Source organism: Primulina tabacum, chromosome 3, assembly GCF_025594145.1.
Source record: "Primulina tabacum isolate GXHZ01 chromosome 3, ASM2559414v2, whole genome shotgun sequence".
Classification (NCBI taxonomy): Eukaryota; Viridiplantae; Streptophyta; class Magnoliopsida; order Lamiales; family Gesneriaceae; genus Primulina; species Primulina tabacum.
Window position 1 is genome coordinate 11,780,384 of NC_134552.1, and position 19,426 is coordinate 11,799,809.

The window sequence follows — 19,426 nt, forward strand, 5'->3', positions numbered from 1 at the left end:
GTCGAGATGCTGTCAAGGAAGAATCACGTGAACTTTTGGACGATGGTTCTATATATATATATATATATATATATATAATACAGAAGATAAACTCGATAAAAAAACGCTTACAACTGATGAACACAAAATCGATCGACAAAGTTTACAAACCAAAAGGCATACATGAAAATTGCCCCCTTTTAGAATAATGTGTTCAAATAGTACGACAAATACATCCAAGCTCTTGAAGGGATTTTCGACTTATTTGAGTATGTAAGCATTTGATCAATGATCAGAAATTCGATTCTTCGATCAATATTTTTCGAGAATTTTATTCAATTACGTTCGTTTATGTGACTATTTTAGTTTGCAGGATATTGTATTGCACTCAAAGCTTACATGTTGCGTGATAAATTTTAAAAAAATATATTGAATTCAATTAGATCTCTTTTAACTTTTTTCATTTTCAAGAATTTTCTATTACTCTTGAAAATGAAAAATGTCATCATGTGTGTCAATCTAAATGCATATTGCATTATGTTTAATTATGTTCTTGTATGAAACGAAAAATGAAATTATTCGATTGAAATTCTTTCATTTGGCCTAATTGATACTTGAGAACTTGGGTTGTCATGGGATTATAACAAAGGCGAGGCCTCGTGACTAGTAATCTCGAGTTCGAATCTCCCGTCGGGTAGGTGACATGTTTAGTTTATTGAGTTAGGTTCAAATCATCATCCTCGTTATATACCTTCACCAAAAAAAATTCAAAAATTCAATATATTAAAAAATAGACGTCTAGAATTTTATTTAAAATTACTTGATATGGATCGCGGTTGTTCCAACTTTTTATTATGATAGTAAGCCTAAAATAATTTTAAAAAAATAAAAATTTATATATCAAGTAACAGGAAATTGATTCAATTCAAATGCTAATAAAAGTTACCGACAAAATAAAAAGTCAAAACTTGTGTGAGACGGTCTCACGGGTCGTATTTTGTGAGACGAATCTATTATTTGGGTCATACATGAAAAAATATTACTTTTTATGCTATGAGTATTACTTTTTATGGTGAATATCGATATGATTGACCCGTCTTACAGATAAAGATTCGTGAGACCTGTAATTACTCAAATAAAAATTACCCGAATAGAAAGTACAAATAAATACAATATATGGGATATGATTATTCAAAAAAAAAAAAAACAGTGGCAATAATTGGATTGCACGTGTTTAGGCCCAAAAACATATGGACCTGGTTTCCGGATCAGTTCCTGGAGATCCGGGTTCTGACCCAAATCTGAACTTCGTGGCAGACACTGTATTTGCCTATTTGGGGCTATGTTTTTTCTTATCATTTCACTAAAATGAAGGATATTTAATGAATACACGTGAAATATGATAAAATAAACGATAATTACCAAGTATGACAAAAAAAAATGACATTTTAGAAAGTTATAGAATATATATGTTCAGATATTGTAATGATCCGAAGCTGACATTTGGGTCCAAATGATTGAATCAGATCAACCACCTCGGTGTATTAACAGTTAAGAGGTCTGTGTATGAACATGTGAACCGCATGAAACCTAGATGTCTTTTGTATTTTATACGAGGGATGACACTTGAGTTTAGAATATATAATGTTAAATGTTTCAAATCAGCTGGATAAAAGTCATTATGAGTTTTATATATAAATTTGGACAGTTTTTCTTCTTAGAATTAGCTTTTGGGGTTGAGTTAAATTCAAGTATCAATCTTAACATGGTTTTAGAGACAAGTTCCGATACTGGCTACGGCCCACAGTTATGTTTTGGACTATCTTATAAGTCACCAGTAATATCTTGTAAATTTCACAGTTTCATTTGTTCACTCATGGGCATAAGGGATGTGTGTTAAATATCTCACATCGTCTGTATTAGGTTTTTGAGAGTTGTATGTATGAACTTGAACAATCTTCCTTCTTGGACCTAACTTTTGGGTTTGAGTTAAGTTTCGATTCATCAAAAGATTCAAAATTTATTAAAAAAAGAGTTAATTATTTATCTATACAAATAACAAAATGTACATACATAAAAAAATTGATATCGAGTAATTGGATCGCACTGCATTTAAAGGGTTGGTAACATGGTGTAAATTGGACCACTCTAAAGATATTCAAGATTTTGGCAGAGGTCGATTTTTTTAGGGTGGTCCGGTCCTGTAATAATAATTGGACCATAATCCCAAGTGAAAAGTGACCTATGGTCTGCAGTACGCTTCTTTTTCATTTTTTCTCAGAAATGCAACTTTCTTCAAGGTTTCAATCAATCAAATAATCATTATCAGATCTTATGAAATATAATTCTATTGTTTATGTAATATATATGTATGTGTATACTGGAAATATACTGGAAATTTTAAATATGTATACATATACATATATATGTATGTATACACTGGAAATTTTTTAAAGAAAATTTTGGGTTGTGTGTACTTCTTGTTCGAGTAGGAATATTTTTGTTTTTCTCGTTCCTTCTCTTCGATAATAAGGATTTGTGTTAAGATTAGAATTTGGACCTAACTCAACCCCAAAAGCTAGCTCAAGGAGGGAGGATTGTCCAAGCCCATATATACAACTCCCAGGTTATTTATCCAACCGATGTGGGAAAATTAACACACCCCTCTCACGCCAGGAATGAACATCTGGAGCGTGGAGTTTACAAACGACCCAATTATGAGCAGAACGGGTGGCTTAATTATAGGCAGTTCAACACATAACGGTGGAACCGAGCTCTGATACCATGTTAAGATTAGAACTTGGACCTAACTCAACTCCAAAAGCTAGCTCAAGGGGAGAAGATTGTCCAAGCCCATATATACAACTCCTAGGTTATTTATCCAACCGATGTGAGACAATTAACAATTTGAAATGATACAAATTCATCTTCATTCTGTTGTGCTCATCGAAATAACTGCTTAAGCATGCTTTTTTGGATCCAAACTTCTTTGTGTTTCTTCTTGCATAGAACGCAACTGTTGTAAGAACTGGGATTTTAGTAGTAGGCGGCATTCCTTCAACGTTTTGAATTTTCGGAACCATCATGTTTTGGTTCTTCTCCACATTCTTATTGGGCAATTCAGAAATTTGCCTATGACTTTTTCACGGCGGGCTCTCGCAACATTTTCTTGAAAAGTATATATGGATTGGATTTGGGCATTTGAATCCACTAGAAATGATTGGGCCCATTACGATTCGTAGATGGGCTAACTATTGTGCTTGGAGGATTTATTTTGCTTTTTTTTTTTTCCAGACAAATTATTATACAAAGGGATAGATAAGAATTTGGTAATCGGATCCATAGAAGAACTCATTTGAGGACAATGTCCGAATTATCAAAATGACTGAGTAGGTTTGATATTCAATCCATTGACGTCATTTGGTACGAAGAAAAGAGTATGTTTTTGTTTCATTTGGTATTTAGCTCGAGTTTTACAATAATCGGAGATGAAATTAAATACGTTAATTTCGTCAGCGGGTGGGTCCCAAAACAAGGTATTGGAATAGGGTTATTAAGAATTTTAACAGAGGAGATAATAGAGTAGCTACGCATGCATGTACACCTACTCCATGAAATCTGTAATTAATTCAAGTAAACAAATTTGTTTAATTGCATTTAATTTCAATTTGGAAAGTATTTAAATCTGTAATAAGCTGTTTTCTGATAAAATTTTGGCCTATATACATATAAACGAAATCATCATCCCCTCTCCGCCTCCCTCATCTCCTCCAAAATTATGTCGTTTAGGATAGAGTTTACAAATGTTTAAAAAAATGATTATGATTTTTTCTTTTACAAATCTCTGCAAAAATTTGTAAAAGAAAAATCCAAAATCATTTTTTTAAATATTTATAAACACTACCTAATTGTATTCAAGAACACCTTGAGTACTTTGATAATATGAATATTGAATAGAATTCAAGAGAATGAAACGAAATTGTTTATTATTTAATTTTTTATTAAGTGAGAATTAAATCTAATCCACTTCACTTAAATATATCTGATTAAACAATAATATAACATAGCCACCGGTGGTAATAAGGATATCTCCAACCCTCCTCTATAATCCTCCATTATAGAGGAAGAAATCTTCTCCAACCATATTCAATTTAACTCCTCCATTTTAGAGCATGCAATAGTGATAATCCATTAATGGAGTATCACTATTCATATAGATGATTGATTAGGAGATGAAAATAATTACAAAATTGGCATTCTAAAAATTGCAATATAGTCCTTTAATCCTTTTGTAGTTTTATTAAATTTTTTGGCCAATTTTTTTTATTTAGAATTTTTTTAATTGTTTTTAATGTTAAATAAATTTTTGGTCCATTTTTTATTTTTTATTTTGATTTATTTAATTCTGAAAATTTTATTTTAATTGTTTTAGTTTTCTAATGAAGTACTATTTATAATAGTTACCAAATGGAACTAATTAATGAACAATTTAATGACAAAGAAATACATAACACAATTTATATATCTGTGTGCATGTGTATTCAAAAATGAAATAAATTAAAAAAATAGAGTATTTGGTAATATTTAGAGGAAATGAGTAGAAATTGAAATAAATTAAAGAAATAAAGTATTTGATAATATTTAGATGATATGAGTTGGATAAGATTTTTGAAAATTGAAGGATAGAAGATGAAAAATAGAGGATATGAGTTGAAGATGATATAAGTTCTACGCCAACCTTCAATTAATTATATATTTTTTTTAAAAAATGTAAAATAGTTGCAACAAAGTTTTTATAAAAAGTGTGTGAAAAGAAAAAAAATACTTAAATTTTTTAAAATAAAATCAAATAATTAATGTCCACCAATTAATATACATACTGTGACGTCTGCGGATTTCCAAATTTCCATTAGCTGGCGTCACACTTTGCTCCTAGATTAGACATTAAACAAGCTCTGTGTTCCATCGTTTTTGACTTTCAAGGTCTCCATGGCAGGTTGTCCTTACAGATTTAATTAACTAATTAATATATATATATATATATATATATATATATATATATATTAAAGGAAAGAATCGAACGAGGTCAGAACGTAACCCACTGAAAAATTAACTTTCCACAAAAAAGTCACCTAAATAATATAAATCAATGCCATTTTTTTGAAATACATATAATAATATCTCATTAATTCATTTATGGTGTTCTGTATTCACATCTACTGTATTTTGTAAATTAATCAACACTTACATTCTTCATCAAGTGAAAAAATTATATTATAACATATAAATTCCAAATACATTAATCACAAATTAAAGGAGATGTATACAAACCATTCATTTGCATATTTATTAGCAATAATAGGGGAAACATATATAGGTGAACAATCCGAAATCTTGAAAAGAGCCCATACTGTAATTGAGAAAAATTATTTGGATTTATGTCAGCCAATCGACATGATGCTTATATGTGCAGTACACCATCAACACCTCCGATATGAAAAATTACTAAAATTGACAAAAACCGAAAAATAAATGATTAAAATTGAAATTTGATAAGATATATAACCAAATAATAAATAATAAACACGCATGACCAAAATTGTATTTTTTCCATACATTATTATCCAGTTCTTATATATATCTCCGATCCACATTAATTAGAACTAGTTTTTCCAAAAAAAATTTATACATACAAATTATTTCGATTTTAAGTTTTGTTTCAAATTAATAGATTTGATTGAGAAATGTTAGATCCGGTCCACGTAAACCCACCTGTTCTACTTGCATTTATCTATGATTCCCCACCATGAGAGGGCTCCTATTATAGGAAGAAAACACACAGAAACGCCAAACACAAACCCTTCATGCATGTAGCTTTCTTGGTTTAACAAAAGTGGTTCACTTTCCTTTCTTTCAACGCCCTAACCCATCTTTTTTCCTCTCTTCCTTCATTTCTTTTCTACTTTCCTTTTGCTATGGATGCTTCTCAGTGGACAGAGGTAAATTTAAAAAGAAAAAGAAACTTCTTTCAAGGGTTGGGATTTCTAGGGTTTATTTTAGATCTCAATGTGTTTGCAATTTGTAGAATTTTCTTGATGGCCATTTTTAAAGTCGATCACTTTACCCTAGTAGTTCAGATCATCAAACCCCACCAATCTTTTTTGCTTTGAATTGTATATTACAATCTTTTGCTCGATATGTTTGTGTGTTGGAAAATAGTGCGCAAGTTTATCTTAGAGTATATCATATATAACTTTCTGATAAATAATTCACTTTTGTCAGGAAAAAAAAGAAAGAAAGTGGATTCAGTATGTAATTGATATTGCTTTATGTTGAAAAGCTAGTTAACATGTTATATATCGTCTGTTTTGATTCTTCTATTTGTTTACTTTCTTATCTTATATGAATTCTCAAGCAAAAACTTCAGCCTTTCTTGATTTATCATCAACATCATGCACTGATTTCTATTAAATCAAGCTTTTAGCAATCATGATATTGTGACCCAAAACCGTGTTCTTGAGCTCTTTCTCCAATCTATCGTTCGGTTTATTCATCGGAGCTATAGCCTTGTGCATGTATATATATATGTATAATTCGATTACCAAATTATTTTATTCTTCTTACTTCTTTTTCATTTTCTCCTGAACTCGATTAGGGTATTCAAGTTTTTGATAATTCAAGGCTTTTAGGAATAGAAAAGAAGCAAAGACCACCAAAAGACGAAGTTTTAAACTGTCCAAGATGCAACTCAATCAACACAAAATTCTGTTACTACAATAACTACAGTTTATCTCAGCCAAGATACTTCTGCAAGACCTGTAGAAGGTATTGGACTAATGGAGGTTCTTTGAGAAATGTTCCTGTGGGGGGAGGTTCAAGAAAGAATAGATCAAAATCATCCTTGTCGTCGAAAAAAGCAGCTCAAATTCACAGCCCACCAAAAGTTTCACCTCAAAATCCAAAGATTCAAGAAGGGCAAACCCTAAATTCGGGCTTTAATCCGTCCACACCTTTTAACAACTTTAATGGGGTGTCTCAGTTTGTTGGTCTGCCAGTTTATCTTAACATCCCCCAAAACCCTAGTACCTCTCAATCAGGGGGATTAATTAGTTCTTTTGTTAACAGTCCCATGCCTATGGCCGATCAGGATACCAACTCGATAATTTACTCATCCGGTTTAGTTTCTACGCAAGAATTTAAGCCATGCTTGAATTTCTCATCAGATTGTGTAGAAAATAGATATGGGAATTTGCAAGGAATTCAAGATCGTGATATCAATGCAAGCTCATCAAAAATTATTCTTCCTTTCGAGGGTTTGAAGGCAAATGAAGAATCGGATCAAGAAAGAGGCGAAGAAGAATTGAATGGATATATTTGGAATGGAATGCTTGCTGGATTAAGAGGTCTATGGTGAAATCGATCAATATATTTTTACTGATCATTATATAATGAAATTTAGATGTATATGCTGTTTTACTTTGGTGGATTTTCCGATATTGTAATTTCTTTTTAAAAAAAATCATGTGAGTGATAATTGGCACGTGTTTGGTTAATCTTCTTTAACTTTGTTTTTTTTATGCTCATTATTATTTTGCTTCATGTAAAATGGTTTCCTCTGTTTGCCATGTGTGCATGAATTTAGATTTATGGTTTTAGATCTGAAGTATAAAATCTATAGAATTTATTCTTTTATAAATTGTAAAGATCATGCTTTTATATATATCAGCTGGTTTTTCACTTTTGCAGATGTCGATTTTGACATGAGTAAGTCTCTTGTGAGACGGTCTCACAAGTCATTATCTGTGAGATGGGTCAACCCTACCGTCTCACATAAGTTTTTGTCTTTTGACATATTCTGGAAATTGCTAGTGCATGCGTTATATATTTTGCTTTTACCTGCTTTCTTTGAATGGAAATTCATCTAAATTAAGGAAGCAAGCGAGATGTGGAATGGAATTTTTTACCATATATTGTGAATGATGGCTATTATGTATTTAGTTGCAATTATTAAAAACATTGATGAATTTTTCAAATATATGGATTTCAGTCACAAAAATAACAAAAAGACAGTATAATTTTTAGGAAAAATTGCATTTTTTCTGTTATGTATGTTTTGCTTCTATGCCATTTTGGTTCTTTATTTTATCAAGTTTGACTTACCTATATATCTTTTGATTTTTGATAAATTTAGTCTTTTCTTCATTTATGAAAGTGTGGATATGTTATTACACACCTCAGCGTCGTATTAGTGTCACATCAGGGACACGTCAGAAAAATGATTAACATTACTCAAAAAATTTAGCATAATAAGACTAAAATTTGACCATAATAGATTATCAAAATCACAAATAGATTTTGATAATCTTTAAGCATGCATAATATTTTTATAAAATAAATTCCCTTTAAACAAATTATATAATTAGAATTCCATCAACATTTTTGCAAATCTTCCCGACCAACTTAAGGATCTGCGTAACTTCGTGTTTATTTATAAGCATAATAAATTATCCAAATTATAAAAAGGAAACACCAATACTTCCATTAGAAGTGGTGTTTGAGTGTATTTTTAGAATAACATAAATGAGTCAAAAAAATGTAGAAGATATATAATGGTATTTATACATCTAGTCCAATTTAATTTATTTTACAACAAATGTAAAATTATATAATTCACTAATATTGAAGTTGACTCAATTTTTCATTAAGAAAATTGCTTAAAAATAAAATAAGTAAAATAATTTTTTAAGCATCTTAGTTTCGTAGGAAAAATTATTTTTTGTTCATTCAAGAACATATAAAATTAAAAAACAATATTTTGCAAATATTCCTCTCCTTTTCAAAAATAAAAATAAAAAATGATGGGAGCCACTGACATTCAATCTTGCTGGACAACTTATCCAGCCCACTCAGTAAACTCTCTAGATGTTGGCCCATCACAATTTTTATATTTACGCTTCACCTTTTAAAAAAATTTATTATTATTAATATTCATTATTTTAATTAGAAAAATATATAAATCTTGCATTTTTTTTTCCAGGTTTCATCTGTTAAATAAATATTGTATGCGATATACATATTATAATTAGATATGATATACATGGTATAATTAGATATGATATTATGTTTAATTATAGGTGATTGATTTGTAGCTATAATTGAGTGATTTGATACCTATTGTAATTATGGGATTGATTTGTAAAGGCTCTATATATGCCTTGTAAATTTGATTAAGTGAATAAGAAAGTATGTATATTTTTTAGTATTCAACTTGGTATCAGAGCTTGTATTCAATCTCTCTCGATATCACATATACCAATCTATTCAAAATCATCAAACCTCTTGGTCTTTGCTCGAGTCTCAAAGCATAAGGAACAAAACTAAGATTTTGTCCTTTCCACAATTCAATTTCTTTTCTATCAATCCACCGCTGCAATTCTTTTGTCTTGATTTGTGCGAAAGTCAAGTGCTAATATTTAAAATGAGCGAGAAAGCTTCAGAATCTAGTGTGAATAAATCCATTCCGGTTGTAGTTCAATCTGAAGGAGCGTTTAATGCTGGAATCGTCCTTACAGAGCAAAATTACGACATATGGTCTCAACTCATAGAAATGCAAATCGCTGAAAGAGACAAAATCTCCTACATTCGGAACAAGACCAAGCCACCGAAAGAATCAGATGCAGGCTATGAAAAATGGTATGCTGAAAACCAAAAGGTCAAAAGGTGGTTGTTAATGTCTATGTCACCAGAAATCATGAGGCATTATTTACGTCTTCCCACAGCATATGATATATGGGATGCTTTGTCAAAAGCATTCTATGACGGAAGTGATGAGTTACAAGTCTTCACATTGAATCAAAAGGCTTTCTCATCAAAACAAAACGGGAAAATGCTTTCTATTTATTATGGAGAATTGACTGAAATTTTTCAAATGTTGGATCATCGTGATAAAGTGGTTATGAATGACCCAGAAGATATCAAAGCCTACCACAAATCCATCGAACGATTGAGAGTTCACATATTTCTGGCTGGCTTAGATGAAGATTTTGATCCTATTCGAAGAGAAATTCTGCGTAGAGATACAATACCAAACTTAGATGAATGTTATTCGTTGGTTCGACGCGAAGCTGTTCGTAATACCTCCTTCAAAGGAGATTCTGGAGCTCTTGAACCTAGTGCTTTGGTGGCTCGGAACAGATCTACTCAGAATCCACAAAATCGACCAAACAATGGGAAAACGACTAATGATATTGACAAGTCCTTCTACAAATGCGACCAATGCAATAGGACAGGCCATACCGAAAGTCGTTGTTTTGAGTTGGTAGGATATCCAGAATGGTGGGATCATAGCCGTTCGAAAAAAAAATCAAAAGGCATCATCCATAGCAGCAGTTGTTGAAACACAGACCCTGAAAGATGTCTCTGAACAAGCCTCAGCACTGGTATTAACTTCAGAGAATGGTGGTAAGTCTTTAAATATTTATGCACCTGTTATGAGTAAAACATGGATAATTGATTCGGGTGCTACAGATCACATGACATTTGATTCTAGACAGGTATCTCCTCTTAATTGTTCTGCTCAAAAATTTGTCACCACTGCAAATGGAATTCCATCCCCAGTCTTTGGGGAAGGACCAATGACTTTAACAGATTCACTAAATTTGGATTCGGTTTTGGTGGTTCCATCTTTAGACTATAACCTTCTGTCTGTTTCTCAGATAACAACTAACTTATCTTGTATTATAACTTTTTGGCCTGATTATTGTGTGTTTAAGGACATCAAAACCAAGAAGAAGATTGGTTGTGGTATTAGGCGAGGGAAGCTATATTATTTGGACCTTGAATCAAAGAGTACCGAAAGCCTACGACAAGCTCTACAAGTGGGTGACTGTAAGTACGACAAAAGGAAAACAAATATATGGTTATGGCATCGTCGCTTGGGGCACTCTTCCTTTGGATATATAAAAAAACTTTTTCCCAGTTTATTTTCAAAAGTAGATGTTTCCAGTTTTCGATGTGATGTCTGTGAACTTGCGAAAAGTCATCGTGTCTCATTTCCCTTGCGATTGAATAAAAGTCCACTTCCTTTTATGCTTATTCATTCTGATGTTTGGGGTCCGTCTAAAGTCACTACTTTGGGTGGATCTCGTTGGTTTGTAACATTTATTGATGATTGTACCAGGATGACATGGGTGTGCTTGATGAAATATAAAAGTGAGGTCAATTCAATATTCCAAAAGTTTCAGAAAATAGTTGAAACTCAATATAGTGCAAAAATCCAAGTACTACGTAGTGACAATGGTGGAGAATATCATAGTAGTGAATTCCAACAGTATCTGGAAACTAAAGGAATAATTCATCACACTACTTGTTCCAACACACCCCAACAAAACGGAGTTGCAGAGAGAAAAAATCGACACTTGTTGGAGATTGTTCGAGCTCTGTTGATTGAAGCTCATGTGTCATTGTCTTATTGGGGAGAAGCTCTAACTTTTGCAGCTTATATAATTAATCGGGTTCCCTCTAGCGCTATCAACTTTAAAACACCATTACAGACACTCACTGAAGCAATCGTAGCCCCGGATGTTCCAAATCTACCTCCTCGTGTATTTGGTTGCGTGGTGTTTGTACACCTCCACAAGCATCAGCGCACTAAGTTAACTCCCCAAGCATTAAGATGTGTCTTTGTTGGGTATGCCACACACCAAAAAGGGTACCGATGTTTTCACCCTCCAACTCATCGCTTATTTGTGACAATGGATGCTGTCTTTCATGAAGATACCATGTATTTTTCAAAGGCTGAACTTCAGGGGGAGTACCAAAAGAAAATTCAGATTTTAAATTATGATAACCATGATGAGTGCACATTAGATATAGGTGATGATACATCAGCAAATGGACAAATTCAAGGAGTAAGTGTTGACCTAAGCACCGATGAGCATGTAACCGACGGAGAAGTGAGTCTATCTCAAGATGAGCACATAACCGCCAAAGAAGTTAGTCTATCTCAAGATGAAATCGGGTCCCTTGAACAAATGGTTCCTACTTCGTATGTACCACACCAATCCCTTGTTGATGATGTTCTCGAGTCACACAAAAGACAGTTGCCACAACGTTATAATAGAGGTATTCCTAAACCTTCGTATGAACCTGAATTGTCTAGCAAAGCCAAATATCCCATGAGTTATTATGTATCCAACCATCGCTTGTCAGAATCAAACAGGTCCTTTATGAATCAATTATCTGTTGTATCTATTCCTAACAGTGTGCAGGAAGCCTTGATTGACCCGAGGTGGAAAGATGCTATGAACGAGGAATTGAAATCCCTAAAGAAAAATGACACATGGGAGTTAGTTGATCCTCCACCAGCGAAGAAAACAGTTGGATGTCGGTGGATTTACACTGTGAAGTACAAGGTTGACGGCACAATTGAACGCTTTAAGGCGAGACTTGTAGCCAAGGGATACACTCAGACATATGGTATTGACTACACAGATACATTTGCTCCAGTAGCTAAAATCAACACTGTTCGTGTCCTGTTATCTTTAGCTGCAAACTCTGATTGGCCATTACAACAATTTGATGTAAAAAATGCTTTTCTACATGGTGACTTATCAGAAGAAGTCTACATGGATATTCCACCAGGATGCGTGATACATGAAAATAACAAGCACAAAGTGTGTAAGTTAAAGAAATCACTATATGGGCTAAAACAATCTCCAAGGGCATGGTTTGGAAGATTTACAAAGTCTATGTTAGCCTTTGGTTACCGACAAAGCAATGCAGATCACACACTTTTCTTAAAAAGGAAACATGGAAAAATCACAGCACTAATTGTATATGTAGATGACATGGTGGTTACAGGGAACGATAATGATGAAAGGAAGGCCTTACAAGATTATTTGTTCAAAGAGTTTGAGATGAAAGACCTTGGGTCTCTAAAGTATTTTCTTGGAATTGAAATATCCCGGTCTGATAAGGGAATATTTCTATCCCAAAGAAAATATACTCTTGATTTGTTACAAGAAACTGGTATGACGGCATGTCAACCGGTTGACACACCTACCCAAGAAGGACTAAAGCTATGTATTGAACAAAACCAAGAACCAGCTGATAAAGGGAGATAGCAAAGACTTGTAGGAAGATTGATGTATTTATCTCACACCAGACCGGACTTAGCTTATGCTTTGAGTATTGTTAGCCAATTTATGCATAATCCAGGGAAGCAACATATGGATGCAGTTATGCGCATTTTGAGGTATTTGAAGTATGCTCCTGGAAAAGGAGTAATGTTCAAAAAAAATACAGACTGTCGAAGCATAGAAGCATATACTGATGCCGATTGGGCTGGATCTATGGATGATAGGAGATCTACTTCTGGCTACTTCACCTTTGTAGGAGGTAATCTTGTTACTTGGAGAAGTAAAAAACAAAATGTTGTAGCTCGTTCAAGTGCAGAAGCTGAATTTAGAGGTATGGCTCTTGGACTTTGTGAGGCATTATGGCTAAGACTTCTCTTGCATGATTTGGGTTATCCACCTGAGCAACCCATCCAACTATTTTGCGACAACAAAGCAGCTTGTGACATTGCTCACAATCCAAGTACAACATGATCGTACAAAGCATGTCGAGGTGGATAGATTTTTTATCAAGGAAAAGTTGGATATGAAGATTGTGGAATTACCTATGATTCGTTCAAAGGATCAGTTAGCTGACATTCTCACCAAAGCTGTCTCAATTCGAGAATTCTCAAAATTTTTAGACAAGTTGGGCTTATGGGATATCTATGCCCCAACTTGAGGAGGAGTGTTAAATAAATAAATAAATATTGTATGCGATATACATATTATAATTAGATATGATATACATGGTATAATTAGATAGGATATTATGTTTAATTATAGGTGATTGATTTGTAGCTATAATTGAGTGATTTGATACCTATTGTAATTATGGGATTGATTTGTAAAGGCTCTATATATGCCTTGTAAATTTGATTAAGTGAATAAGAAAGTATGTATATTTTTTAGTATTCAACTTATAAATTATCTTACACCATTAATCCCCCAGGATTTTGCGTTCTGTATTCCTGTTGTTTTTCCAATGACATTGCTATGATTTTATTGACGGGTTTCTACGTATCGTTCCAATTTTATCGGATGTCCCGAATGACGGTTTTCTCATTTCCAATTTCCCATTCTTTTTTTTCTTCTCTTACATACATTGATGAATGTACAAAATAAAAAAGTTTCCTATTATTGAATCATAAAATGATGTGTTTAGGATATAATAAAATTTGAGAAGATATTTGGGTCTAAAATAAGATCTTTACTATTCTTTATTTAATTTTACCATCAATTATATATCCAATAATTAATTTTGATAGATAAAAAATAATATCAATTGATATGAAGCCGAGCTCTATCATATCTTGAATCTTGATTGTCAACAATATGTTGTCTTTATATTGAGCTTGAGTTCTGAGTGTTTAATTTCTATGCCTTAACTTTATTATATGCAAATTCGAGTCACTTTGACTGCGTTCGATACGAATATTGATTGATTATAATTTATACATATCTTCGTTTATCCAACATCTGTCTCAAGTTTTACAAATGATTAAAATTATAAATTAATATGTTATCAATATATATGGATTTATCATCCGTAAATTATATATCATTAATCATTTCATCGTTTGAACCCAAATCCAACACATCAAAGTGAAGTCGAGCGTGTTGATTTACCATCTTTGCATCGAAAAATATACATTATACAACATTTAAATACAAATTATTAATGCATAATTTTAAATTTTGAATCGAAATTATAATGTTCATAATTTCACTTAAAAGTTACTTTAAAGAATATGTGTGTGTTCCGAGTGAATTTAACAAATAAGAAGACAGAGACAAATGCAGAAGGAATTCATATAACTTTTTAAACAATACATTCAATTTCCTTCCAGATGAAATTATCAAAATAAAAGGACAAATAATTCATTAATATAATCGTGACTATTCTTGTATGGATGGAGTCAATGGACAGTAGTGAGCTTCTCGTGAGGTTGAAGAGATACTCACCAGTCTTCCTCAAAAAAAAAAAAAAAAAAATCTAAAAATTTCATTTATATATATATATATATTTCCTAAATTTAATTAATTTCAGTACTCATTGAGCCTAATATCACCAATTCAAACGAGAATTTTTAGACTTTAAATTTTTATTAAAACATGAAAATATATCCTCTCGGATCCGATGCTCGAGTTGGGATATATAAGGTTAAATTTTTTTTTTCTCATACGTACCTTGATAAACAAATGGTAATGGAACATGGAAACTTCCATGGTGGTGTAGGAAGAAGATCTAGCACCTTCACATTGGGGAAAGGAGCATACAAGAGTGATATTGATTCGGCTCAACGTGATTAACACGTACTTTTAACCTATCCATGTCGATTCGGGTTAGGTTTAGTCGATTCGGGTTGAGCCAAAAGCAATATCACACCATGTCTACTTCTTCATAAGTTAATTTTCTCTGAAGGGAGAGATCAGATGATTAAAAGATATATGGATTGTGCAAATGGTGCAATATCTCCTCAATATATATATATATATATATATATATGTATGTATGTATGTATGTATATATAAGCACAAAGGTTGAGCTTTTTTTTTTTAAGTTTGGTTTTTAATGATGATTCATTCACTCGAATCTCTTCTTTTCTTATCGAGTGACATCGTTAATTATTAACTAATGCATGAAACATGCATGATAAGTTATAGGGAAATTGTGAGCTTCATCTTATGTTATTGTTTATTTATTTATTTTATTTTGGTACCAATTTTCATGAACAAGATCCAAGAATCAACTAATAGTCTAATTTTGGATTGTTTATACGTGGAGAGGAGTTGGATTATGCTACATCGGGAGTGTTTTATCTTCTATTATAATATCATTAGATCACGTGAGTCTCTCACATTTTTTTGAAAGTTGACATATTTTTTTATGATCCAAGGGCTAATATTCTACCAAATCACAAGATGAAAATACTTCAGGTTTAGCGTAAAATAACCTCGTTAAGATAAAACACAGCTGAGGGTAATATGGAAATTGCACATGATCCGTACGAGATTGCTTAAATTACAACCACGTCGAGCCAAACATTAGGTAATCACGTGGAATTAGGTCGTGGAATTAATTATTTCATATATATTTGTTTCTAAAGTATTAGTGGAGCAATAGTAATTAATTATGGGTTTGTGTAAACATTTGAACAGATCTTTGAGTTATTAACAATAAAATCTTTATAACCTTTTGGCAATTAGTAATTTATCATCGTACGTATATCTTTTTAATTGCATATTTGCATTGTCATACTTAAGGGGAAAAATAGCATTGTTGGCTTTATATATTTATATTTTTTTTTACGATTTTGATCTTATATGTTGTTAAATTTCAATTTTAGTCTGTTATCGTTGCTTTCTTTGCAATTTTAACATTTTTTCTAACGAGAAGCTGATGTGGCACTAATACGACATTGATTTGATACTAACATAATGTTGACGTGTGCAATGTGGCATCAGCACTCTAATAAAAAAGCTTAAAATTGTTAAAAATTTAAATTTACAAGACTAACAATGAAATTTAACATCATAGATGGCCAGAATCGAAAAAAAAAAACAACAAATATATATGACAAAAAAATTCAATTTTCTTAATTAATATCCTTGTTATAGGAGAGAGGGAACAATAATTTTTTATGCATATTTTTAAAAAAAGAATTTAATTTAAAAAAAAAAAGAATTTGACTTGTTGCTGATAATTTCTTAATTAAATAATTAGATTACAACTTATCTTTTGCACAGTATGTATAAATTATAAGCAAAAATTTGTGTGAGACAGTCTCATGGGTCGTATTTTTTGAGACGGATCACTTATTTGGGTCATCCACGAAAAAATATTATTTTTTATTGTGAATATTACTTTTTATTGTGAATATCGGTAGGGTTGACATGTATTACAGATAAATATTCATGAGACTGTCTCACAAGAGACCTATTTTAAATAATATATATATATTCTCCCATCAAAAAATTTATGACGTGTAAGTATGCAAATTTAGAAAAATCCATTAATTTTATAACTACATATTAGCTTTGAATTTTGATACAATTTTAGTACTTATCTGAAAATAGGTATATTAAATAATTAATTTATTATATAACGCACAAATTAATTCATTACAATATTTAATTTTAAAATCCATAAGCGTACGCATCGAATCTTATATATTATTAATTACCAGAATTGGATTAATTTAATGTAGTCAACATTAATCCATCATCGATCTATTCTTAAACAGTGAAATCCAGCTGTGACCTTTCCTATCTCTTACATAATAGAATCTTTTCCCTTTCATCCCACAATTTTTTTCCCAAGAAAAAGAAAAAGAAAAAGAAAAGCAAGGCAAGGATATATGGAGGCATTCATCATGCAAGTATCTAATTTATAAAACGATTAATGAAGAGGCTGCGGTAAAGATATCATCTTAGATTATCATTGACAAAAAAACTTGTGTGAGACGGTCTCACGTGTCGTATTTTGTGAGACAAATATCTTATTTGATTATTTTTTTATTGTGAATATCGATAGGATTGATCCGTCTCACATATAAAGATTCGTGAGACCGTCTCATAACAAACCTACTCATAATATCATTTGTATAAATACGTGAGGTCCACAATTAATTCTACGTACAAATAAAATAAAATAAAACAAAATTTTGGGTTATGGTAGTTGTTGGATTCGCAAAAAGGGTAATGTCCATTGACGAGTTGCTAAGAGCGTATTTAAAGGTGAATATTTATTACCATACGTAGAGTCCGCACTTTCTTCGACTAACCTCACATATAAGAATAAATGTTTATCTTTGATAAACAGAAAAACCAAATCGAAATTTATCAAAATCAAACCGAACCAACCATTGCACACCTTTACTTGTGATATTGACTGAAGGATGACATAAAATATTTGAGTAATGCCCTTAAGGTAAATTGAAATGATTTAATACATTCGAAGGCAAAAATACATATTATTATTACTAAGAAAAAGGAAATAGTTCTCCCCTAAATTTGTTTTGGGTGTGAGTTTGATTACAAATTATTAGGATTCTAAATGGTGCGAGAGAAGGTAATCCACAGATTCTTAATAATGTCGTTTACCATAAATATTGATGATGAAATTGGGACAGTGAGAAATTATATGAATTATTATCATTATTTAATGGATTTGATTAAAACCGACCAAGACAGACAAAAAAGCACAAATCTGTCGGCTTCTATTAATATTCTTCTCTGTTAATACCAAGAAATTGATTAGGTCAAGATATATAATACACCAATACAATTAAATCTGCCGCCGGGAATCAGGTCAATATATTCAAATTGATTAGGTCAAGATATATTTGGTTGAGCTTTCGGAGCTTCTAAAAATATTTAAAAAGGGAGAAAATATAGAAGCCTAGATGATAGTCTCGGCTGGTACTATAAGAATGGAACAATGGGATGGGTCGGGGAGATATCGTTCCAAGCCACCTATATTTTATATAGTGGGGTGGTGAACGAATTGAGAAATTATTAACTCAGTTCACTTTTTTTTTGCGTCGGGGCGAGTTGTTCTGATAGACCAAACTCATTGTAACACCTCTAATCTCGTGTTTATATTTGAAGAAACATCTCTGTTTTTGTTTAGAAGTTGACATGTTTACTAATTATTTATTGAAATGTTTTTAAAAACTGTATTTATTTATCAAACTTATCCTATATTTATTATTATGGTTTTAAGGAACACCATCAATGGACATACTTACATAAACTATATATCTAAGTGGACACAATGGGAAACGTTTTTTACAAAGTAGTATATATAGCATAAGAAATGAGATTTTTCTATTATTATATTTATACACTTACCTCCTTTTATCAATTAAATATAAAATTATAAAATGTAAGGGAAGTAAGCACCAAATATATTTAATACATGCGATGTGAATGAAAAAATAAACTCTAAAACAAAGTTGTATAAAATAATAGTTGCAATGTTCAAAATTTTAAAATAGGTCAAAACGAATTATGAACAGAGCATAAATTCTTCTAACAATATTAGTAAATTCTTAAGTTCCATGGCTTCTCCTGCATGTGTTACATCGGATCGAATAGACATTTGATTAAAATTTGAGAGTCTACCCAAACATGAAGGATCCAAGAATAATTTTATACAAGAAATATTGTGGGAATTAATTTTTCCAATGTAAAAATTAGGTTTCACACTCCATTTTATTTGATTTCTTGAGCTATATCATTGCGTATTTATATATTTACTACACATTTTGTGGCCCTAAATCTAATCTATCTCACTTTGAGTCCGACCCCAAGATTTGGCGACTTAT

General features: G+C 31.6%; 1 protein-coding gene across 1 annotated transcript; it reads left to right on the forward strand.

Annotated features, from left to right (window-relative positions):
• The first annotated feature begins 5,823 nt into the window (after positions 1–5,823).
• On the forward strand, positions 5,824–7,599 carry LOC142540341 (dof zinc finger protein DOF3.7-like). Its single transcript, XM_075646419.1, has 2 exons — positions 5,824–5,978; positions 6,635–7,599. The coding sequence occupies exons 1-2, from the start codon at positions 5,955–5,957 to the stop codon at positions 7,391–7,393; spliced, it is 783 nt and encodes a 260-aa protein (XP_075502534.1). The 5' UTR covers positions 5,824–5,954; the 3' UTR covers positions 7,394–7,599.
• Positions 7,600–19,426: the final 11,827 nt, after the last annotated feature.

What these genes read in the sequence shown, in the direction of transcription:
- LOC142540341 (XM_075646419.1), top strand. Translation starts at nt 5,955, where the DNA reads ATGGATGCTTCTCAGTGGACAGAG. An exon ending in ATGCTTCTCAGTGGACAGAG is followed by an intron (nt 5,979 to 6,634) that starts GTAAATTTAAAA and finishes GAACTCGATTAG; the next exon opens with GGTATTCAAGTTTTTGATAA.